Source organism: Balaenoptera musculus, chromosome 3, assembly GCF_009873245.2.
Source record: "Balaenoptera musculus isolate JJ_BM4_2016_0621 chromosome 3, mBalMus1.pri.v3, whole genome shotgun sequence".
In the NCBI taxonomy this organism is placed as follows: domain Eukaryota; kingdom Metazoa; phylum Chordata; class Mammalia; order Artiodactyla; family Balaenopteridae; genus Balaenoptera; species Balaenoptera musculus.
This window is the reverse complement of record NC_045787.1, coordinates 9,601,861-9,627,801: the sequence shown is the minus strand read 5'-3', so window position 1 is coordinate 9,627,801 and position 25,941 is coordinate 9,601,861. Positions and strand designations below refer to the sequence as shown.

Here is a 25,941-nt window from a genome sequence, read left to right as displayed (position 1 = left end):
CTACAGCTGTGTATCTCTGAAGGCCCAGCCTTAAGAAGTTAGGAGGTTACAAAGCATCACCTCTGCTGCATTTCAGTGGTCTAAGCAAGTCATGAGCAGTCCAGATTCAAGGGGAAGGGGAGTGAAATCACTCCTCTGTGGATGCAGTGGCAAGAATTTGCAGCTAACTTTATCACTCATCTTCCTGACATAAGTGTGTCTAGCTAGTTTAACTGGCTAGACTTGTTTAACCAGGATTCACTGCTGCACTGGAGCTGTAGAGTATTAGTCTGAAAGCTCTCGGGTGATTTTCTGACCTCTCTATGAACTTGTGGTTTTAGCTGAATTCCCTGCAAGAGCTCTTTGTCACCTTTCACCTCTATGTGCAGAACACAGGCTTGGGGTGTGACAGCAATGCAACACCTGCCACCAAAAGAGGGCTCAGGAAAAAGATGAAGAAATTACATAAAAATCCTCTAAAGATGACATAACCTCAGGAAAGAATAGCTACCTAATGCTATTTTATTTTGCGTAAAGGTATTTCTAATGACCAATTCTCAATAGGTAGTATATGCTAATTATTTTTTTTTCAAACAGTGATGATACCTTTCAAGGACCTGGACATGTTAAACTGCTTAACCCTGTTGCAATACAGAGCCCACATTTATGGCACAACAGGCTAGAGTTCTTTACTGGATCTCTGGAAAGGATAAAAAAGGGGAGATACAAAGTATGACCCCTATGCTTAGCTTATTTTGTACCAACTTTACATTTTCCTTATGTTAATGCTAAGGTTAGATAATGGCATTTCTGTTCTCTACTCCCTGACCTCCCTGACACAAAATACTGTTCCAACATCCAAATTAGGACAAAAGAAGCTTGGTGCTTTTGGTGGTAATGGTGGTGTGAAAGGTGTGTGTGTGTGTGTGGGCACACACACGTGCAATTATATGACAATGGCAAGGGGACAGGAAATCTAAGTAGATGATGGGAAAATAAAGAAACACTTATTTTCATGAGTTTAATAAATTGACGCTCTGAGTCTAGCTTGTCTAGTCACCATGGGGAAAATCAAGTCATTTTCTAGGATAGTGCATTAATTATATAAAATTCTAAGTTTGGGGGAATTGAAATTTTTGGTATTTTCCTATATTTTGAGGGTCAGAAAGGACAAAAGAAAGGAATTATGATGTTTATTTTTGTTTTGACTTTCAGCTTCCTTTTTAAAAATTTCAAATTATTCTTGCCTAATAATTGTTTATTTTTCTTCCAGGTTTATTAAAATATAATTGACAGCACTGTATAAGATTAAGGGGTACAGCATCATGATTTGACTGACATACATCATGAAATGATGACCACAATAAATTTAATGAATATCTGTCATCTCATCTAGATACAAAATCAAAGAAATAGAGAAAAAAAATTTTTTTTTCCTTGTGATGAGAACTCTTAGGATTTCCTCTCTTGACAACTTCATCTATATCGTACGGCCATGTTAATTATATTTATCATATTGTACTTTACATCCCCAGTACTCATTATCTTATAACTGGAGGTTTGTACCTTTCGACCACCTTTGTCCAACTGCCCCTCCTCACACTCCTGTCTGTGAGAGCCACAAATCCGATCTCTTTTTCCATGAGTTCGCTTGTTTTTGAAGTATAATTGAGTTAGAGCAGTATGTTCATTCCTGGTACACACATAGTGATTTGATATTTCTGTACATTTCAAAATGATCACCACGATAAGTCTAGTTTACTATCTGCCACTGCACAAAGATATTACATAATTATTGATTATATTCCCCACACTGTGTGACTCATTTGTCTTGTAACTGAAAGTTTGTACCTCTTGATCTCCCTTACCTATTTCTCTCCTCCCCCCACCTCTGGCAGCCACCTGTTTATTCTCTGTACCTATGACTCTTTCTGTTTAGTTATGTTTGTTCATTTGTTTTGTTTTTTAGATCCATTTATAAGTGAAATCATACAGTATTTGTCCTTCTCTGTCTGACTTATTTCATTTAGCATAATACCTCTAGGTATTTTTTTTTTAAGTGAAGTAATTTTATTTTATTATTATTATTTATTTATTTATTTATTTTGGCTGTGCCAGGTCTTAGTTGCAGCATGTGGGATCTTTAGTTGCGGCATGAGAACTCTTAGTTGCGGCATGCATGCGGGATCTAGTTCCCTGACCAGGGATCGAACCCGGGCCCCCTGCATTGGGAGTGCAGAGTATTACCCACTGGACCACCAGGGAAGTCCCTTTAAACTATTAACCATTTATACAATAAAGCAAGAGAAGTATGTCTTCCTTGATTCTGGAGGAATCATTTTATTCTGTTTATGTTCCATTCCATTATTCTCTCACATTCCATTATTCTCTCACATTCCATGATTCTCTCACATTCCATTATTCTCTCACATTCCATGATTCTCTCACATTCCATTATTCTCTCTTTTCATATATATATATATTTTTTTTTTTTTAAGATTTTTTTTTTTTTGATGTGGACCATTTTTAAAGTCTTTATTGAATTTGTTACAATATTGCTTCTGCTTTATGTTTTGGTTTTTTGGCCCCGAGGCATGTAGGACCTTAGCTCCCCAACCAGGGATTGAACCTGCACCCCCTGCATTGGAAGGCAAAGTCTTAACCACTGGGCCGCCAGGGAAGTCCCTCATATATATTTTTAAAAAATAACTCATGTTAATTTTTAAAAAGTCACTTTTTAAAGTAATCAGTAATGCAGTTCAACCCCACCAATAACAAATAAAACAAAACAAAGATTACAGTTGTTCCCCTGGTTATCTCATTCTGAACAGGAAAAGAAAATGAAGAAAGTCTCTCCTCTGGTTGGGATAGCATTTTCTCCCAGGTTGATACTGACCTGTGCTTTTAGGGGTGTGATAACCTGCTTACTGAAGACACTTTCATTTTACTTTTTTGATGCTTTTAAAAAACCTGTGCAGAATACCAAGATCTAGTTTCCATGGTACATTTTCTGTGAGAAGAGCTCATTAGAGTAATTTATCGGGGCTTGTATAACTTAGAAATGGGTCCAGTAGGAACTAAACCAATACCACCAACTCATTTCATGTAGACCATTAAGCACATTAGGTGATGAAGATTTTGTCAGTTCCCCTCCAGCCAGGTTAAACCAACAAATTAAAAGTGAAGGATGCCCGCATTCCCTGCGAATTTCCTGAGCTGCTTTATCAAGGCTTCCTCTGGGGTCCTGATTTGCCCTATTGCCTTCGACCAACATGGAGGCATCCGAAGCAGAACAGGGGCGTGCTAATGACAGCGGCCACTGATGACTTCAGGTTGATCTTCATATAATGGTCCCCAATTAGCAACCCCTAGGAACACATCATGGAACATTTATAAGTGAAAATAATGTTTCATTTAACAGGAAGCTTGAGTGAATGAAATATGACAATGGGCTTAATTAGGGAGAGGAAAATTAGTGTGTTCAAGTCTGTAGGATAAGTAGAATTTAACAATTGAAAAAGAGAGATATTACTACATAGTGACATTTAAAAAAGTAGTACTTCTGGGAAAGGACGGATTTTCCTTATGTGTGTGGACACCACCCTCACTCCCTACCCCACAGAGGAAACATTTTGCCCACTGCGGCCTTCCCTTGAATCAAGATATACACTGAGTTTTAGAAAAAAAAAAAAAGTTATATGTAAATTTAGATATATAGAAATGTAATAAAAGTTTTGTTGTTTTTATAAAAGGATTTGTCATGGTGCAACATTAGATAATATGTACTCTTTTTTTTTTTAATAAATTTATTTTTTATTTATTTATTTTTGGCTATGTTGGGTCTTCGTTGCTGGGCGTGGGCTTTCTCTAGTTGCGCGAGCGGGGGCGACTCTCCGTTGCGGTGCACGGGCTTCTCATTGCGGTGGCTTCTCTTGTTGTGTAGCACAGGCTCTAGGCACGCGGGCTTCAGTAGTTGTGGCACGTGGACTCAGTAGTTGTGGCTCGCGGGCTCTAGAGCGCAGGCTCAGTAGTTGTGGCGCACGGGCTTAGTTGCTCCGCGGCATGTGGGATCTTCCCGGACCAGGGCTCAAACCCGTGTCCCCTGCATTGGCAGGCGGATTCTTAACCACTGCGCCACCAAGGAAGCCCAATATGTACTCTTGAAGTATTTAATATTTGGGGCGACTGATAGCTTAGTAGCCGATTAGTGAATGTTTTAATTCCAGTTGAGGTTGTACAAGTCAAAACATCCACTCAGGAGATTACTTGCTTATTCCAGTGATGCTTTATGACAGAAGTATAATAAAAGTATTAGCATTCCCTTTTTTCACAGTGCAGTTCTAAGGAAGACAAACTTCAGGGAAATAAAGGATACACTTAGAATACGAAGTGAATGTCCTGCCTTTTACTGACTGTGCTCATCTCCATGTGTGAACAAATTTTTTGAGTACCAGGCACAGAACTTCCTATTTTGAAGAACAGAGATGTGAATGCTATTTGGTCTCTGTCCTCAAGGAGCTGACAATCTGGCAAAGACAAATATTAAAAACAAATCATCGTAGCATGTTTTGATAAGTGATAAGGCTGCTCTGGGGTCTCCAGGGATGCAGAGCCTTGATCAGCCTAGACATCTAAGGCAGGTGGCTGAGACTGTTTCTTAAGGTGGGTCACAGGGTCCTTGCAGACGGAGTGTGCTCTGCAAAGGAGTTTGCTTGGGTTTGATCTCATAGACAATGGGAAACCACGGAAGGCTTTGGAGCTAGGGATTGCCATGATCAGACTTCTGCTTTAGGATGTTGATTTCAGTGAAATGGAGGGTAATTGATTGGAGCAAGAAAAGACTGCAGACATGAAGAACAGGAGAGAGGCAGTTGGGTGGAGTGAATCGGGGAGAATTAGGGGGCATTGGTTGATGTTCTGTTTGTGCCCGGGACCTTCATATACATTATCATTTCATCCCACAGCAGCAAGCTGAGGTAGCTCATGTGTAGAGCTGGCTATATAATCTGCAACGCCCAGTGCAAAATGAACATTTCAAGCTTGTTGTTCAAAAAGCAGGAAGGGTGGACTTCCCTGGTGGCGCAGTGGTTAAGAATCCACCTGCCAATGCAGGGTATACGGGTTCAAGCCCTGGTCCGGGAAGATCCCACATGCCACAGGGCAACTAAGCCCGTGCACCACAACTACTGAGCCTGCGCTCTAGAGCCCGCATGCCACAACTACTGAGCCCGCGAGCCACAGCTACTGAAGCCCACATGCCTAGAGCCTGTGCTCTGCAACAAGAGAAGCCACTGCAATGATAAGCCCGCGCACCACAACGAAGTGTAGCCCCTGCTCACCACAACTAGAGAAAGCCCGCGGGCAGCAATGAAGACCCAACACAGCCAAAATATTAAAAAAAAAAAAAGAAGCAGGACGGGAAATGCCATTAAAAGTATTAAAAAGATACTCAAGCTTTTTTCTTTGTTCCATGGTCTCTCTCTTGACTTGTCTTGATTTTTTTTTAATTTATTATTTAATATCATTCTAAATAGAGAAAAATTAAAATTTCAAATTATTTACATGCAATCTACCGTTTATCTGTATATTTTGCAATGTCAGATTTAAATACAAATACAAGAGCATTTAACTTGTATGCAGAATCACAGAAATTACACAATTCATATTTTGTAGTCTATACATGCATATGTATTTCATTCTTACCAAAACAGTAGAAACACTGCACCAATCTACCTCAGCTGGTTTTGCTTCACTTCTTAATATGAGTGTATTCTACCAAGTTCTCTTACTGAAGACTGAGAAAGGACTGGAAGGAAACAGAACTGTGGGTTGACACAACTTCCCTTTCCTCCTAGGTCATCATTTTCAGTATAAATAGTTGGCTAACCTAGGTGAATAATACGAGTAAGAAAGGGTTACTCTGTGATAAGGTTCCTTGATCATTCATGCTTCTTGGAACATCATTGCCTTCTTCAATCAAAGGCAGTTCTGGTTCAGAGGGAGCATGGGGGCTGTTAGCCCTCTTGCTGTCTCGTCATAAATGTAACACACTTACACTGTGCTCGCCCCGAGTCTTACTCAACTCCCGCAACACGTCATGGCCCCAGTAGGGCTGGATTGCGGTATTCACATATTACAAATGCTATGTGTGAATGAGGCAGCAGGGAGCAGAGGAGTCTACTCATGCGCGTGTTTCATTGTCCTGTTAGATTTCACTTGCAAAACACAAGTTCAAAGATAGGATTATTGGGAGTTCCAAGATGGCAGCGGTAGAGAGTTAAACCAAGCTTGGGGTCCTCTGAGCATGGAGCCCTATATTACTGCACAGGTCTCAGACCCATGAAGCTGGCCCTGATAACATTATCTCAGTACATGGGAGGAGACTGAGGTTAGAGAGGGCATGGGACTTCGTCCATGTTCCTCTCTGGCAGGGGGAAATTGTGATGAGTTTAAAGAAAAAATTATTTGATGACACCTGTTAAGGAACAGTAAGGCAGAGTTTATTCAAGTGGGGCTACAGCAGTGGGGTTTTGTCGTAGTGGGGAGAGATTGGGCTCAACGCCAAACATAAGGAAAAAAGGGAATTTATTGCTAAGGAACAGGGTGGGAGTCAGTGGATGGAAAATCACGAACAGAAAATATCAGGAGGAAGGGAGAGATTCTGGCTGAACAGACCTAACAGGATTCTTACTGAAGGCAGGCCAGCGATCAGACCTCATCACCTGGGGGAGGAGGGTGAAGGATGAGGAACCTGACCAGATGTCAAGCGTGATCAGATATCGAGAGTGGGGGGTTCTGGTTGACCTGACTTAGCAGGATTCTTGCTAGAACTGGACTTTGCGAAGAAAGACATGAGAACCCAAGATTGAGCCTAGTTGAAAACAGAGTCCAGAAGAGCCAAACCAAAGTTTGGACAAGGAGAATGTCATCGTCCATGGGAAGAGTTACTCCTGTCCTCTGGGTGAGAGATAACAAAACTTGAGTTTCCAGGGACATTTACAGTGGAGAATGGATAAGTAGAGGCTAAGTATCTTAAAAATGAGTTAGGGGAAGAAATGCTTTAAATATTTTGAGAGCATTAGTAGATATTTCGATTCATTGCTTTTTAAACAATTTTATACATTTGACAGGCAGTACAATTGTTTAGTGACACCTCACATTCAAATCCTCATTCTTTCTTCAAAGGAGCAAAAATACAGCTGCCATGTGATGGCAAAATAAGAGAAGGTGGGGAGGCTGATCTAGCTTTTCAGTTTCAAATATCTGATGTTAAATGTTGGAAAGAAAGTGATTTTTTTTAATGCATGATTTTTTTCCAGTGCAATAAATATGGAAAGAAACGGCCAGGTGTAGCCACGTAGACCGGTTTCCAGGAGTCAGGATGAGGGTAGGGGGTCATGAAAGTCGATTGGCACTACTAGTCCCACTATGAATTAGCGGGAGGAGAGGTGCGTACCTGCCAGGTGAGAGCCTAACTTGAATGAACTTGCTTCCCAGAGAGCCAGTGAATTATATCGTGTGAGGTCTCTTAGACTCACGTAGAATGCATTAAGACCTATGCTTTGCTTTAGTACTGTCAGCCAAAATGCCATTTTTAATTTTCCTCGAAAGCATACAATGGTAGAAGTGAATGTGGGGATGAGCAGGAAGCTGAGATATAATGGATAAGTTTTCATTGAGAAGCAGCACAATTCCTTGCATCTGATTGGCAGTGGGCAGTATGATTGGTATATTATGCTCCAGGGATAATGCCTTCATTTACAGAACAAAGCAGAAATGAGCCGAGAGCAGGGCCACTTGAGCTCTGCCTGTTAAGGATCGAGAGAACAAAAAGGATAATCACAAGTGGATACTGGTGTGTTTTTTTCCTTTTCCTTTCTCTTTACTCCACTATTCTCCATCTTCTTTTAATCCTAATTTAATTATTACATGAGAATAATTAACTGATTGCATGTAGAAAAATCAGTTCAGGGCACAGAAATAAAGTGACACCAAACCATACCCCACTGAATTGTTTTTTACCTTTTTATTTTGAAATGATCCTAGATTCATAGGAAGTTGCAAAATAAAATCCACAGAGAAGTGTACTATAACTTCTCCCAGTTCCCGCCAATGGCAGCATTGTGCATGACTATATATGTAGCACAGTATCAAGACCAGGAAATTGACATTGGCACCATCCACAGATTTCCCCAGTTTTACATGCACTCATCTGTGCATGTGTGTTTAGTTCTATGCAATTTTATTACCTAAGTAGCTCCTGTAACCACTGCCACAATGAAGATTCAGAACTTTTCCATCACAAGGCCCCCTCCTGCTACCTCTGTTATAGCCACACCCACACTCATCCTCCTGAAGCCCTGATGACCACTAATCTGTTCTCCACTTCTATAATTTTGTGATTTCAAGAACGTTATTTATCTTCTTCCCTCAGCATAATGGCCATGAGATCTTTCCAATTGCTGCTTGTTACATATATCATAATTGGTTCCTTTTTATCGCTACCTACGTCTCCTTGGTATGGATGTTTCAGCTTGTTTAACCACTCACACGTTGCAGGACATCCGGTTGCTTCTAGTGTTTGGAAATTATGAATAAACTACTTTGAACATTTGTACACCCATTAAACGTTTGAATTGAACCTTCAAATGGTTTGAAGACCACTCGCTACTGGTCATAAGGAAGTAAAGATACGATGAGAGCCGTTCATGAATATTACATGGTTCCTGCTCTATACGGGCACTAAAATTGAAATTTATTTTCACAAATCATCTGTTGGTACTCAAAGTCATAAAACAGAAGATTCAGGTTTGTCTTTCCTATAAAACAGGCAATGGTGATTTGCATAAATTTTCCTTAAATATCTAAGGGGTATTAGCTTCACTTATATTAATAAAATTATATCAATTCCAGTCAAACCCAGTACCCAGGGTTTAACATATCTGCAATAGTCCACACACTTATGACAGAAGAGCAGGTGAAAGAAAAACTTTGAGTACATCAGTGTGTTTTAGAGGAAAGGAAAGGTGAGATGGACCCACACGCACATGCACGTTCACACACGCTCACACATAAACACACTTTTCACCCACTCACGCACACGCAAGATCACCCGATCACAGGAAGCTAGGAAAACTTAAACCTGACCCCTCCTTTTGCCCAGCAATGTCCCCGAGGTTAAGGTGCTCGCTTCACTGAGGGGACCCTAACAATGGGCATACTTCTGGGAAATTGAATGCAAAAGACTGAAACTTGGAACATCTAAGAACCTTGGTAGGGGCTCCACCTCTGTCAGCGAACACACCAACTAACCTCCTCTTGCCTAAGAAATCAGTTATGAATGATCAGACTGCAAAATACAGAGACTTTCTGTTCACGCTCAGGATCAATGAACAGGGCGTTCAGGTTAATCAGAGACCTAACTGTGAGTTACGATGAATACCAAAGGAGATTATTAATATAACAACGTATAACACGGTAGTAAACACTGAGCACATAAACCACCAAAACTATTCAATTTTTGATGGTTTGGAAAGCATTTCAAAATATTAAAAGATCTCAGAATCATTTGATTAACAGTATCCCTGGTCATCTTCAATTGCGATTCACATATTCCAATCTGTGGAATGCTCACAGACAGAGATAATATAGTACTTTATTGCCTAGTGTGGCTGGCGTTCAGAAATTGTGCTGCAACTGCTGTAAAATTCTTGTGTACTAGTATAAGCATCTTAAAAAACACCTAGTCCGTGCGTGAGAAGTCTCCCAAAAGACTGCAGAGGGAAATATAACGTGAGAATTTTCTAGTTTATAATTCCCCATTTGTTCCTTCTTCTGGTATTGAATTTTACACATAATATGTCTATTGTAGTATAACTACAATCAACTCCAAAACTGTGAAAGCATTTCCAAAAGAGAAACTTGACAGTATGTCTTTCCCATGGTAAGAACTTGGCTTTATTTAGATAGTACATTTAGGGTGACTGAGCCTAGGGCTAATTCTTTCTGGTTACTAGAAACGGGAGTATGTATTTTGAAGGGATCAAGACAACACAGAATTGCTGTTTATTCCCCCTCGTTTCGCTCTAGCTGGCCAGCTCACAAACCTGACAGTGTTGTGGTGTTCTGTGATAAACACTGGGGCCATCTGTATCCAGGCCATGGCCTGGGAGCCTTACGGCTTTGCGGTATCAGTTGCCTGGATAACTGGTCAGCCGCCACGTCCAACAAAATTAGCTTAGGAATATGAATTTCCCCTACCTCAAACTAAAAAGAAATTACTAATAGCAATTTGGGTCTGATTCATTTTCTTCCAGGGTTTTGAAAATAGCAAATGGTCTTTATGCTTTTTACTATGGCAAGAACAGTAGTAGTTGTCAGGTGAGGCAGTCTGTGTGGGGTTTTTTAAGCCCTAGGAAAACCTAGGGTTTGAAAAGCAAGTCATCTTTCTTTGGAAATCACAGACTGCCTCTTTTCCTTCCCCAGTTTAGTGTGGAAAAAAAAGAAAAAAAAGGTAGACAATTTAAACTCTGCAAAGCCTGTAACATATATGCGTGATAATATTCATTGGCCTCCAACATTGACAAGTGGGATTCTGTAAGATGATTATTGAACTTTCAGTTCTGTGAGCTATTCTCTCTCAGGCCTCTATTCTTTTGCATGTGATAATGTTAGCTTCCTTTGTTTTGTTATTTTTTAAACATCATTATTGGAGTATAATTGCTTTACAATATTGCATTAGTTTCTGCTGTATAACAAAGTGAATCAGCTATATGTATACATATATCCCCATATCCCCTCCCTCTTACGTCTCCCTCCCAGCCTTCCTATATCACCCCTCTAGGTGGTCGCAAAGCACCAAGCTGATCTCCCTGTGCTATGCGGCTGCTTCCCACTAGCTATCTCTTTTACATTAGGTAGTGTATATATGTCCATGCCACTCTCTCACTTCGTCCCAGCTTACCCTTCCACCTCCCCGTGTCCTCAAGTCCATTCTCTACGTCTGTGTCTTTATTCCTGTCCTGCCCCTAGGTTCATCAGAACCACTTTTCTTTTTAGATTCCATATATATGTGTTAGCCTACGGTATTTGTTTTTCTCTTTCTGACTTACTTCAGTCTGTATGACAGACTCTAGGTCCATTCATCTAACTACAAATAGTTCAATGTCCTTTCTTTTTATGGCTGAGTAATATTCCATTGTATATATGTGTCACATCTTCTTAATCCATTCATCTGTCGATGGACACTTAGGTTGCTTCCATGTCCTGGCTATTGTAAATAGAGCTGCAATGAACATTGTGGTACATGACTCTTTTTGAATTATGGGTTTCTCAGCCCAGTAGTGGGATTGCTGGGTTGTATGGTAGTTCTACTTTTAGTTTTTTAAGGAACCTCCATACTGTTCTCTATAGTGGCTGTATCCATTTACATTCCCACCAACAGTGCAAGAGGGTTCCCTTTTCTCCACACCCTCTCCAGCATTAATTGTTTGTAGATTTTTTGATGATGGCCATTCTGACCAGTGTGAGATGGTATCTCATTATAGTTTTGATTTGCATTTATGTAATGATTAGTGGTGTTGAGCATCCTTTCATGTGTTTCTGGGAATCTGTATACCTTCTTTGGAGAAATGTCTATTTAGGTCTTCTGCCCATTTTTGGATTGGGTTGTTTGTTTTTTTGATATTGAGCTGCACAAGGTGCTTGTATATATTGGAGATTAATCCTTTGTCAGTTGCTTCATTTGCAAATATTTTCTCCCATTCTGAGGGTTGTCTTTTCATCTTGTTTATGGTTTCCTTTGCTGTGCAAAAGCTTTTAAGTTTCATTAGGTCCCATTTGTTTATTTTTGTTTTTATTTCCATTTCTCTAGAAGGTGGTTTGAAAAGGATCATGCTCTGATTTGTGTCATAGAGTGTTCTGCCTATGTTTTCCTCTAAGTGTCTGGCCTCAAAACTCCATTTTGAGTTTATTTTTGTGTTTGGTGTTAGGAAGTGTTCTAATTTCATTCTTTTACAGGTAACTGTCCAGTTTTCCCAGCACCACTTATTGAAGAGGCTTCTTTTCTCCATTGTATACTCTTGCCTCCTTTATCAAAGATAAGGTGACCATATGTGCATGGGTTTATCTCTGGGCTTTCTATCCTGTTCCATTGATCTGTATTTCTGTTTTTGTGCTAGTACCATACTGTCTTGATTACTGTAGCTTTGTAGTATAGTCTGAAGTCTGGGAGCCTGTTTCCTCCAGCTCCGTTTTTCTTTCTCAAGATTGCTTTGGCTATTCAGGGTCTTTTGTGTTTCCATACATTTTGTGAAATTTTTTGTTCTAATTCTGTGAAAAATGCCATTGGTAGTTTGATAGAGATTGCATTGAATCTGTAGACTGCTTTGGGTGGTATAGACATTTTCACAATGTTTATTCTTCCAACCCAAAAACATGGTATATCTCTCCATCTGTTGGTATCATTTTTAATTTCTTTCATCAGTGTCCTATAGTTTTCTGCATACAGGACTTTTGTCACCATAAGTAGGTTTATTCGTAGGTATTTTATTCTTTTCGTTGCAGTGGTAAATGGGAGTGTTTCCTTAATTTCTCTTTCAGGTTTTTCATCATTATTGTATAGGAATGCAGGAGATTTCTGTGCATTACTTTTGTATCCTGACACTTTACCAAATTCATTGATTAGCTCTAGTAGTTTTCTGCTAGCATTTTTAGGATTCTCTATGTATAGTATCATGTCATCTGCAAACAGTGACGGTTTTACTTCTTTTCTGATTTGGATTCCTTTTATATCTTTTTCTTCTCTGATTGCTATGGCTAAAACTTCCAAAACTATGTTGAATAATACTGGTGAGTCGGCAACCTTGTCTTGTTCCTGATCTTAGAGGAAATGGTTTCAGTTTTTCACCACTGAGAACGATACTGGCTGTGGGTTTGTCATATATGGCCTTTATTATGTTGAGGTAGGTTCCCTCTATGCCTGCTTTCTGGAGAGTTTTTATCATAAGTGGGTGTTGAATTTTGTCGAAAGCTTTTCTGCATCTATTGAGATGATCATATGTTTTTTTCTCCTTCAATTTGTTAATATGGTGTACCACATTGATTGATTTGCGTATATTGAAGAATCCTTGCATTCCTGGGGTAAACCCCACTTGATCATGGTATATGATCCTTTTAATGTGCTGTTGGATTCTGTTTGCTAGTATTTTGTTGAGGATTTTTGCATCTATGTTCATCAGTGCTATTGGCCTGTAGTTTTCTTTCTTTGTGACATCATTGTCTGCTTTTGGTATCAGGGTGATGGTGGCCTTGTAGAATGAGTTTGGGAGTGTTCCTCCCTCTGCTGTATTTTGGAAGAGTTTGAGAAGGATAGGTGTTAGCTCTTCTCTAAATGTTTGATAGAATTCACCTGTGAAGCCATCTGGTCCTAGGCTTTTGTTTGTTGGTAGATTTTTAATCACAGTTTCAATTTCGGTGCTTCTGATTGGTCTGTTTATATTTTCTATTTCTTCCTGGTTCAGTCTTGGAAGGTTTTGCTTTTCTAAGAATTTGTCCATTTCTTCCAGAGTGTCCATTTTATTGGCATATAGTTGCTTGTGTAATCTCTCATGATTCTTTGTATTTCTGCAGTGTCAGTTGTTACTTCTCCTTTTCATTTCTAATTCTGCTGATTTGAGTCTTCTCCCGTTTTTTCTTGATGAGTCTGGCTAATGGTTTATCAATTTAGTTTGTCTTCTCAAAGAACCAGCTTTTAGTTCTATTGATCTTTGCTATTGATCTTCATTTCTCTTTCATTTATTTCTGTTCTGATCTTTATGATTTCTTTCCTTCTGCTAACTTTGGGTTTTTTTGTTCTTCTTTCTCTAATGGCTTTGGGTGTAAGGTTAGGTATTTGAGATTTTTCTTGTTTCTTGAGGTAGGGTTGTATTGCTATAAACTTCCCCCTTAGAACTGCTTTTGCTGCATCCCATAGGTTTTGGGTCATCGTGTTTTCATTGTCATTTGTTTCTAGGTATTTTTTGGTTTCCTCTTTGATTTCTTCAGTGCTCTCTTGGTTATTTAATAGCGTATTGTTTAGCCTCCACGTGTTTGTATTTTTTCAGTTTTTTTCCTGTAATTGATATCTAGTCTCATAGCATTGTGGTCAGAAAAGATACTTGGTACGATTTCAATTTTCTTAAATTTACCAAGGCTTGACTTGTGACCCAAGATATGATCTATCCTGGAGAATGTTCCATGAGCACTTGAGAATAAAATGTATTCTGTTGTTTTTGGTTGGAATGTCCTATAAATATCAAATAAGTCCATCTTGTTTAATGTTTCATTTAAAGCTTGTGTTTCCTTATTTATTTTCATTTTGGATAGCTGTCCATTGGTGGAAGTGGGGTGTTAAAATCCCCTACTATGATTGTGTCGATTTCCCCTTTTATGGCTGTTGGCATTTGCCTTATATATTGAGGTGCTCCTATGTTGGGTGTGTAAGTATTTACAATTCTTACATCTTCTTCTTGGATTGATCCCTTGATCATTATGTAGTGTCCTTCTTTGTCTCTTGTAATAGTCTTTATTTTAAAGTGTATTTTGTCTGATATGAGAATTGCTACTCTAGCTTTCTTTTGATTTCCATTTGCATGGAATATCTTATTCCACCCCCTAACTTTCAGTCTGTATGTGTCCCTAGGTCTGAAGTGGGTCTCTTGTAGACAGCATATATATGGGTCTTCTTTTTGTATCCATTCAGCCAGTCTGTGTCTTTTGGTTGGAGCATTTAATCCATTTACATTTAAGGTAATTATCGATATGTATGTTCCTATTACCATTTTCTTAATTGTTTTGGGTTTGTTTTCGTAGGTCTTTTCCTTCTCTTGTGTTTCCTTCCTAGAGAAGTTCCTTTAGCATTTGTTGTAAAGTTGGTTTGGTGGTGCTGAATTCTCTTAACTTTTGTTTGTCTGTAAAGGTTTCAATTTCTCCATCGAATCTGAATGAGATCCTTGCTGCATAGATTAATCTTGGTTTTAGGTTTTTCTGTTTCATCACTTTAAATATATCCTGCCACTCCCTTCTGGTTTGCAATGTTTCTGCTGAAAGGTCAGCTGTTAACCTTATGGGATTTCCCTTGTATGTTATTTGTTGTTTTTCCCTTGCTGCTTTTGATATTTTTTCTTTGTATTTAATTTTTGATAGTTTGATTATTATGTGACTTGCTGTGTTTCTCCCTGGATTTATCCTGTATGGGACTCTCTGTACTTCCTTGACTTGACTGACTATTTCCTTTCCCATGTTAGGGAAGTTTTCAACTATAATCTCTTCAAATATTTTCTCAGATCCTTTCTTTTCTCTTCTGGATCCCCTATAATTCGAATATTGGTGCTTTTAACGTTGTCCCATAGGTCTCTGAGAGTGTCCTCCATTCTTTTCATTCTTTTTTCTTTATTTTGCACCCTGACAGTTATTTCCACCATTTTATCTTCCAGCTCATTTATCCGTTCTTCTGCCTTAGTTTTTCTGCTATTGATTCCTTCTAGAGTATTTTTGATTTCAGTAGTTGTGTTGTTCACCACTGTTTGTTTGCTCCCTAGTTCTTCTAGATCCTTTTTAAATGTTGCTTGTATTTTCTCCATTCTGTTTCTGAGATTTTGGATCATCTTTACTATCATTACTCTGAATTCTTGTTCAGGTAGGTTGCCTATTTCATCTTCATTTATTTGGTCTTGTAGGTTTTTTCCTTGCTCCTTCTTCTGTAACATATTTTTTTGTCGTTTCAATTTTTTTTTGTTTTTTTGATGGGTGGTGCTCTGTTCCTGTCTTACTGGTTGTTTAGCCTGAGACATCCAGCACTGGAGTTTGCAGGCGGTTGGATAGAGCTGGCTTTTGGTGCTGAGATGAGGAACTCTGGGAGGCCTCACTCTGATTAATATTCCCTGGGGCCTGAGGTTCTCTGTTAGTCCAGCAGTTTGGACTTGGAGCTCCCACCACAGGAGCTTGGGCCTGACTTCTGGCCTGGGAACCAAGATCCCACAAGATTCATGGTGCAGTTAAAAAAAAAAAGAAAGAAAAAAAATGAGGAGTACCGTATCAAGGAATAAAAAATAAAATAAAATTAGAAAGATAAAAAATATAGTAGGAAAAATAAAACTGTAATTGAAACAGCTGGTCTCTGGGTGTTCCTCGTGTCCCCTTAGGTATCCCTGGTACCCCACCCGTGCCTGGTAGGTGCCCTAGTTGTGCGGAAACGTGAATTCCACGTCCTCCTAGTATGCCATCTTGACTCTGCCCTCTGCTTACTTTGTTCTTAATCGCTCCTATGTTCCCAGCACTGTTTTATGGGTTTTACATACATTACACACTTAACTTTTACAAGATCCTACTCAATGCTACCTAATAACCTAAGTGGGAAAAGCATCTGAAAAAGAATAGATATATGTATATGTATAACTGAATCGCTTTGCTGTACACCTGAAACTAACACAACATTGTTAATCAACTATACTCCAATATAAAATTAAAAAGTTTAAAATAATTAAATTAAATTAAAAAAATACAAGATCCCTGTGGGGAAATTTCTAGTAATAGCCCCATTTTACAAATAAGGGAACTGAGACTCGGAGTAAGTGATGTGCTCAAGGTCCCATGGACCTGTGTGCAGTAGTTCCTGAACACACCTCTTCCTGAATGGTCCTTCCTGCTCTGTGTGCTTACTGCCCCATCCCCCATGGGAATGCCACAACATGGGGAGCTGTCACCGTGTCTCTCTGTCTGCAAGCCCAAAGTCATGGTGAGCACTCACCTAGGGTTTGTGGTGACGTTGTTTTACATTTTCTCCAGGACTCGGTGTGACCGAGAGCCTAGGCATGGTCACAGCATTCCTGGGTATTTCCTTAATGTCCCCTGTTCCCATTTCTTCCCCATGTCTGTCCCCATTTTGACCCTCCCACAGTGCCTGCAGTGTACACTAAGGGATGAAATAGATTAGAATAAGCCAGAATCTATAAGCATAGAAACCATTTTAACAATATATAATAAAATAAGACACAGTTGCATACTTAGTCAACATGTGCCGGGTCCTGATCACTTAATACATAAATCACTTGATATTAACTAATTTCTTTAAGCCTCAAAATGTCTCTATTTAGGCCCAGAGAGTTTAAGTAACTTGCCAGATGTGTCCTATATAGGACAGAGCTGGAGGGAGTCTGGCCTTTGAGCCCACACACCTGGACACCATGCACACAGCCTCCTAGTTTGGGAGCTTTGTGGTCCTATGACTACCCACTGTATCCCTGTAAACATGATCATAATAGCTGTAAAATTACATGTTGATGAAAATAGTTAAAGCAGGTAGAAGATGTGTGACTTAAGAAAGAAATAAACATTCTAATTGCACAGTGGAGATATTATGACCTTCATTTGGGAATATATCACAGATACTTATAGAGACTACAAGGCAGTAGACTGAAAGGAAGTCAGCTCTGCAGAAAGTTCTGGGGGAAGCACGGTTACTCACCAACCAAACTAATAAGGGTTGGATACAGAGCACTAAAGTGCAAGGGCAACAGCAGCCTAAACAAAGCTCCAGGGGTACCACTTCTCACTATTTTTTCTAAATATGTTTTATTTCCATGGTATTTGAGACTTGACCATGGTCATTTGATTTTGCCACCAATGCCTATTTTTGTGATATGGCTGCATGCAAAAGCCATATACCAAAAAAGACTTTATGTCATAATACAGTTTCAGGTCATATGGACATCATAAGTATAAGGCCCTTTGTTCCTGTGACCTGAGAATCGAACATCAGTTTGGAAACAATTTACTTCACAGTAGTTTCTCTGGCTTATGTTTTAGGTACATTGCTTAACTTGAAAGCCAACTAACCAAAAACTCATAGTTTCTTTCCTTTATTTCATTTTGAACGATATTGTGAGCTGTACTATGCCACACGATACAGTGCAGAGATTGATGCCTTGGACATCAAAAAGTTGAAAAAGAAAATAAGAAAATGTATTCGAGCAGGTTCATAACAGGCAGAGTAGCTGTAGTAATGGTTTGCTTTGTGCCTTTTCCTGATGTTAAGAAAACTCTCTGAAATTTCTTATTTATTTATTTGTTTGTTTGTTTGTTTGTTTGTTTGAAATGGCCCAGAGGTGGATAAGGAGACTATCATGCTAAAAATGATGAGGGTGAAAGTCACTTCTCGAGGAACTCAAAGTTTATTCTTTGGTTTAAACTAGTTTTTCCCCCCACCTCATGCCCTCAGAACTTGAAAGTTATTGTTTGCTTACTTGAAATGTTCAAGCTATGTCAAACTTGAACCACAGTAAAAGTGATGCTGTCATTTTTCTCATGTGCAAAATAGAGGAAAAAAGTAATTATATTCAAAACCATTATTTTTCCTCTATTATTTATACTTATAAATTTCAGAATTGTTTTGCATCATTTGAGTTTCAACTATGAGTGACTCCAACAATGATGAGAATATGATATAGAATTGAATGACAAGGTTTTATGAAAGCATTTAACTAAACGTGTTACTAAATGTCAGATTCGTGATTTCCCTATTTCAAGCATCAGAGACATTCTTAAAGTAGTGTTAACATTTTCCCTCATTTTTCATAACATAAAAACATAGAGATTAAAGTGAAATTCCCTTTTTGCCCCTCCTTAGACTTTTTTCTGTCTGTTCTCCCCCAGAGGCCACCACCATCATGAATTTGGGTGTATCTTTTTAATCCATGTTTGTTTGATCTGTCTCACACACATATATGTGTGTGCGTGTGTTTGTATATATACACAGTATTATTTAGTCAGTGTTTTAAGTATTTTCATAATTGGAGTCCTGCAGTACACGTCCTATGTGCAATTTACATTTTCCACTCTTATTTTGCTTTTGAGCCTGACCCATGTTGATATATTGTGTATCTGGCTAATTTGTTTTACTTGCCAAATAGTGTTTATTCCATATTATGTCATATATGATATGGAATCATATTATTATATTTATCCATTCTCCTATTGCTGATCACTTAGGTTATTTCTCTTGTTTTGCTACTGCCAAGATAGAGGCATGAACAGTCTTGTACAAGTCTCCTGGGCACAGGTGCACAGGTTTTTCTTGAGGCTCTACCTAGAAGCAGAATTGCTGGATGATTGGGCATTTGCTCATAAAACATTATCAGGTATTGACTGATAGCTCACCCCAGTGTTTCACTAATTTACTCTCCCACATACAACGTATGAGAGTTCATATTTCCTCATCTCCTCTTCAACACTTAGTACAGTCAGACTTTCTAATTGTTTTACAGCCTATGGAGTGTAAAGAGGTATCTTTCTATTTCTATTCTTTCAATTCCTAATAGGGTTGAGTATCTTTTAATGTGTTTGGTGACCATACATTCCTGATTTTTCTGCTCTGCAGCCGCTTTACATATATTTGTTGATCTCTCTTCTATCTGATCATTTAATCTCTATTTCATTGATTTGTAGGAGTTATTTATTTGTTCTGGAAACTAACCCTTTGTAAGCTGTATGCATTGCAAATATCTTCTCTCAGGATGTGGCTTGTTTTTTCAACTTGGTTTCTGGTGTTTATGTTTATGTTTTCGTTTTTAATTGCATAGGAGTTCAATTTTTGAGCCAAGTGTGTGAATAGAATATTAGTTCAGAATGTGGCCTCTAGAACCAGATGGCCAGGGTCACAATCCTGGCTTCATTATTTGCTGGCTGTGGGATCTCCAGTGACTTCCTTAAGCACTTTTTACCTTAGTTTCATTATCAATAAAATGGGAAAATATCACCTCTCTCAAGAGTTTTGTCATGAAGATTAACTATAAATCAGTTAGAATATTGCCTGTTGTAATGTGAGAGCTATCTATGCATTAGCTACTAGGATTTTTGCTTGTGATACATTGTTTTAAAAATTCGTTCCTGGGCACCACAGTGGCTTTGGGACAAGTGCCTGTGTGTGGCCACATCTGCAGGAAAAGAGTGTTTCCTGTCTGTGCCCTGACATCTGAGGAGAGGCGCTGCCGACTTTTTTTTTTTTAACATTTTTATCGGAGTGTAATTGCCCCACAATGCTGTGCTGGTCTCCGCTGCACAACGAAGTGAATCAGCCACCTGTATACATATATCCCCATATCCCCTCCCTCTTGCGTCTTTCTCCCACACTCCCTATCCCACCCCTCTAGGTGGACACAAAGCACCGAGCTGATCTCCCTGTGCTATGCGGCTGCTTCCCACTAGCGATCTATTTTACATTCGGTAGTGTATATATGTCCACGCCACTCTCTCACTTCGTCCCACACTGACAACTTTTATCCAGGATATTTTTTTCTTAAATAGCAGCACGGAATCTTCCTTTTCTGGAGGCTCCCACGTGGTTTACTCTCTATTTTCTCAGGTTTTAATTCTAGAAGGAAGAATGTTTCCACCTGCTAATATAACCATGATTCCACTGAACTGGAAGTGAAAGCCGCCGCTCAAGAACTTCAGATTCCTCATGCCTCTGGCGCAACAGGCAAAGGAGGGAATTATGGTGTTAGCTGGCATAATTGATCCTGATTACCAAGTGGAAATTGGTCTACTATTCCAAAATGGAGGAGGGTTACCTGGCATATGAACACTTCTGTTACTTGAAATAAGTCACAAATTAAGTGAGTGGCAGGATTCTACTTCCCATTAAAAAAAAAAAAAAAAAAACTGAAAAGAGGATGTCTTCTCTTTCCTTCTCCCTGGCTGTGGGGATGTTTTAAGTTTAGTCAGCTGGATGCCTCCACCTGGGACTTGAAGCTTGACCTGGTGATGCAAAGAACCTGAAACAGTTGGAGATTTTTAGGGTGGTAGCAGCAGAACCAAGTGGCTTCCCATTCATACTGCTCCCGGAGCCTGACCTCGGCTGTGCTTTCAGCTGCCTGACCTCTTCACTCTTGCACATTTTTCGTGGTTGGTGTTTCAGCTTTCTTGTCAGTTTTGTGAGGTCCCAGAAATCCTTCCAATACATTTCTTTTTTGCTTAAAAAAAAAAATTTCTTTCCTAGCACTACCAGTCTTACGTGTATATTATGTGTATGTTTAAAAGGTAAATGTTACTTATGATAGTTTGTTATAAATATTTTTCTTTCTCATAATAACTGAGTTCTGAAACTTATACAAAGTTATGTTTAAGTATAGACTAAATTACATCTACATTTTTATTAATTTTAATTCTTTAGGAACTATTTCTATTTAAAGAAATAGAATTTCAGTAGTGAAAGCAAACTTTATTTCCTGAAATTGAACATGAGTGGAAGTTACAGCAACCTCAGAAATGACTTTTATGTTATATTAAATTGAATGATATAATTGGGAGAAAGCCACGAGTAATTCCTAAACACCTGAAATAAGAGTGTCTGAGACATAGGCATAATTTGTGTTTATCGAATGGATAAAGAGTTTGCTTTTTATAAAAGCATCCACCTTAGAGCAGTCTTTAAGAAAAAGAATCAAGTGCACAAAATATGCAGTTGTATAGAATCCCCTAACAGAGAGAGTAAAGTGTGCACTTAGAGGAAATAAAATCTAAACCCAGTTTCTCTTGGGACTTCTATTTTCTGTGATCAGTCATACTTCTAATGCATTTTAACTGTGCTAAAGGAATCAGGAAACCATTTAAGTGATTACTGCTCTTTGTCTACTCAAAAGGAGGGTGCCCATGCTTTGAGAGCATAGTTTCATATTCACTGTCTGTGGTATTTTTTCAATTTTAATAAAAAATATTCCTTCTTGTTTCTGTTGCACGTAAAATCGAAACACTTTTGAAAGAGACGAACAAAAAGTAAATATTATTTAACAGTGTGATGTGTAGCTCTGTATATAAAATCACCCATTATGGTGGATGAGTGGATAAATCTCAAAGGATGCGTGAAAGTGGTGGCACCACCTTGTTTGTGCTAGGGTGACCCGATACATTGTCTTCCAGCTCTAAACTGTGGAAATGAAAGATGGAGAAGTAGAAAATGCCTTATGAACTCAAATAATGGTACATTTCTGTATTAGTCAGTGTGACATTTATTCTACCAAAACAAACAACCCTCCAACTTCAGAGTTTCAGTAAAACAGTGGTTTATTTCTCACTGGCGTTGTGTCTTCTCTGGGTTGGCGGAAATCTTCCCTTCGCACGGTTACTCAGAGACCCACCTCAACTCAGGGCTTGACAAGCGAGAGCATGGAGATCACGTCCCTGCCCTTCTGTGCTTGGGGCAGGAGGTGGCACATGCCCCCATCTACATGCAAGGGGGCAGGGAAGTGTGCTCTTCAGTGTGCCTGGAAGGAGAAGAGAACGGGGCTTTGATGAGACATGGGAGAAGCTTCCAGTGACTTGGACATTCTTATTGTTTCAAGTGGGAAGTAACAAGTGTGTTTCCCTCCATGCCTTTTTTCTTGTTTTCATTGAATGGAGGATTCTTTAAATTCTGTGGTGCTTTACAATTTTCAGAAGTTTCAGACACATGATTTTATATAATTCCATAATAACCCTTTTTTCCCTCTACCCCTTTCTTACCCCTCCCTTCTTCCCTCTCCCCACTGGTAACCACTAGTTTGTCCTCTACACCTGTGAGTCTGCTTTTTTCCTGTTTTATTCTCTTGTTGGGTTTTTTTTTTAATTCCACCTATAAGTGATATTATACAGTATTTGTCTTTCTCTGTCTGACTTATTTCATTTAGCATAATGCCCTCTAAGTCCATCCATGTTGCTGCAAATGGCAAAATTTCCTTCTTTTTTATTGCTGAGTAGTATTCCATTATATATCACATCTTCTTTATCCATTCATCTGTTGATGGACACCTCAGTTGCTTCCATAGCTTGGCAATTGTAAACAGTGCTGCTATGGACATTGGAGTGCACTATCTTTTCAAAATAGTAGGGTGTTTTTTGGATATATACCCAGGAGTGGAATTGCTGGGTCATATGTAGTTCTGTTTTTAGTTTTTTGAGAAACCTCCATACTGTTTTCCACAGTGACTGCAGCAATTTACATTCCCACCAACAGTGTACAAGGGTTCCCTTTATTCCACATCCTTGCCAACATCTGTTATTAGCGTTCTTTTTGATGAAAGCCATTCTGACAGGTGTGAGGTGATATCTCATTGCGGTTTTGATTTGCATTTCCCTGATGACTAGCAATATTGAGCATCTTTTCATGTGCCTGGTGGCCATCTGCATTTCCTCTTTGAAAAAAATGTCTATTCAGTTCTTCTGCCCATTTTTTAATTGGGTTGTTTATTTTTTTGATATCGAGTAGTATGAGCTATTTGTATATTTTGGAATTAAGCCCTTTTTGGTCATATCATTTGCAAATACCTTCTCCCATTCAGTAGGTTGTGTTGTCATTTTGTCGATGGTTTCCTTTGCTGTGGAAAAGCTTTTAAGTTTAATGAGGTCCCATTAGTTTATTTTTACTTTTTTTTCCTTTGCTTTAGGATATGGATCCAATAAAAAAATATTGCTGAGATTTATGTCAAAGAGTGTTCTGCCTACGTTTTTCTCTATGAGTTTTATAGTATCTGGTCTTAATCCAGTTTGAGTTTATCTTTGTATATGATGATAGAGAATGTTCTAATTTCATTCTTTTACATGTAGCTGTCCAGTTTTTCCAGCATCACTTACTGAAGAGGCTATCTTCTCTCCATTGTATATTCTTGCCTCCTTTGTCATAGATTAATTGACCATAAGTGTGTGGGTTTATTTCTGGACTCTTTATTCTATTCCATTGATCAATGTGTCTGTTTTTGTGCCAGTACCATACTCTTTTGATTACTAGAGCTTTGTAGTATAGTCTGAAGACAGGGAGAGTGATTACTCCAGCTCTGTTCTATGACTTTTGGGGTTGGACAGATTAGTTTAAATCCCTGCTGAGTTCCTTATGATGTGTGTGGTCAAGTTATTTAACATCAATAAGCCAGTTATTCCCCATCTACCAAAAGATGTTAGTGATTGTTGTGAATTAGCAGAGACTTGGTATACAGTAAGTACTCAGCAAAGGACTGAACTGGTAAAAGGAATGTAGTAACATAGAGATAGTAGTAAATCTTGAAGGATATAGCATGAGAACATTTTTATTGTATCAGAAAAATAACTGTATGGGCTTCCTTGGGCTGCCATAACAAATTACTACAACTGAGTGGCTTAAAATAAAAGACATTTATTATTTCACAGTTTGGGAGTCCAGAAGTTCAAAATCAAGTTCTGTTGACAGGGCTATGTCCCCTAGGAAGGCTAAAGGGGAGGAGTTTTTCTCAACTCTTCCAGGTTCTGCTGGCTCCAGATATTCCTTGGCTTATAGATGCATAAATCCAGTCTCTGCCTCTGCCTCTGACCTTCTCCTCTGCATCTTTCTCCTCTAAGGATCTTTTTTAAGGACACTTGTCTTTGGATTTAGGATGATCTTATCTGAAGATCTTTAACTTAATTACATCTGTAAAAACCCTTTTCCAATAAGTAACCATTCACAATTTCTAGGGATTTGGTGTGGACATATCTTTTGTGGGGGAAGGGCACCATTCAACTCACTACAATTATGAAAGCATTTTCCACCCCTATATTAAATGCCACTTACTAAGTGAACATGCTTTGTAATTTTTAAAATATTAATTATAGGATTACATTTCTGTTTTTAAGTGTTAAACTTTGCAGTTAGATGTTACTACTCTATCATGCTACATCTTTTTGAAGCAAGAAGTTGCATTGGACTGAATTTGTAATGTTATCATTTCATGTATCAATTGTCTATAGCTCTCATCATTGCAAAACCATTTTCCACTTTGCTAAAATGGATTGGCTGAGGAGAAAGATAGCCTAAAAAAGTCATATGTCTCTTAAGGGACTACTCTTATATTCATGTATATCAATCATGGCTATTCTGAATGCTGATTTATACCAGAATTTCCTTTTCCCCCAGCAAATGTATTCAGAAGCCATCTCTAAGGTACAGATTAAAGTTCTAAAACCTACTTGCTGTTGTGAAACTGATGAGCTATTCATAGAAGCTGCTTGATCAGAGTAAAAGATCTAGTGAAATAAGGGTAGAAAGTCATTCTCAAAATGATACCTGTGAGTAATTGGCATCTAGATTTCTCACAATTTATTGACATATTAAAAAAGGGTATGCTGGAACTATTTGCATATATAATGAAAGAGCTGTTCATATTTAGAAATTTTAAATTTATTTATATATTTTAATAAATCATTCAGAATAAATTTATGTGCCTACATCGTTACAATCTGCACAGTATCTTTGGCATATCATTTAGATGAGCAACCCTTTCTACCTGGGTCATTTTATAAGATGTACTTATAAAGTGAGAATTTGGGAACTGTATATTCAATTGGTGTAAAGTGTTATAATTTTATATTACTTAATTTAAAATATAATAAGCAGCTGAAAGGAACTCCTTATATGATATGTCTAGAAGAAGGTATAGATTTATTTTATCTCTTTATAATGAAAATGGAGAAAGTTATTTCTTTATTAGAATACCTTAAAAAGTCTACATGAAACTATTCAGATTTGTATTTTAAAATGACTAAAGTTGAATAGAACTGCATGTATGTAGAAATTATTGTAAGGAATAAGTATGATATGTTGGGATTTGTAAAAAATGAGCTGTTCTTCTGAAAATTACTGAACGATGTCCATTTATAACATGCTAATACCTGTGATTCAGAAGAGGTATACATCAAACATATTAAAGTTAAGATCATGTCAAAATGGGATCCCTTTTCTCAGTCAGAAATTAAAGGGAGTTCCATGGAGCCACCATTACTACCCTCATGTGCCTTTGTGTCTTATAGTCTAGAGTTCTTTTGTTTCTAACCGATTCATTATACCTATGTATTCTCTCTTTTATAGTTCAGCAGAAGAGCAGTTTCACTGGCAATCACAAGGTAAGGTACAGCTTCTTTTTTTTATTGAAGTATAGTTGATTT

The 25,941-nt window shown here is 38.4% G+C and overlaps 1 protein-coding gene across 4 annotated transcripts in view; it reads left to right on the top strand.

Moving 5' to 3' along the window:
- The window catches only part of CTNND2 (catenin delta 2), a 930,783-nt gene that overhangs the window by 467,427 nt on the left and 437,415 nt on the right, over positions 1-25,941 (top strand). For 3 of the 4 annotated variants that reach the window (XM_036848145.1, XM_036848147.1, XM_036848146.1), the window contains exon 4: positions 25,865-25,899. In XM_036848145.1, coding sequence (XP_036704040.1) covers positions 25,865-25,899 — 35 coding nt within the window. Of the gene's footprint in view, positions 1-25,844; positions 25,900-25,941 lie in introns of those variants that run through there. The other variant, XM_036848148.1, reaches the window with a different exon arrangement.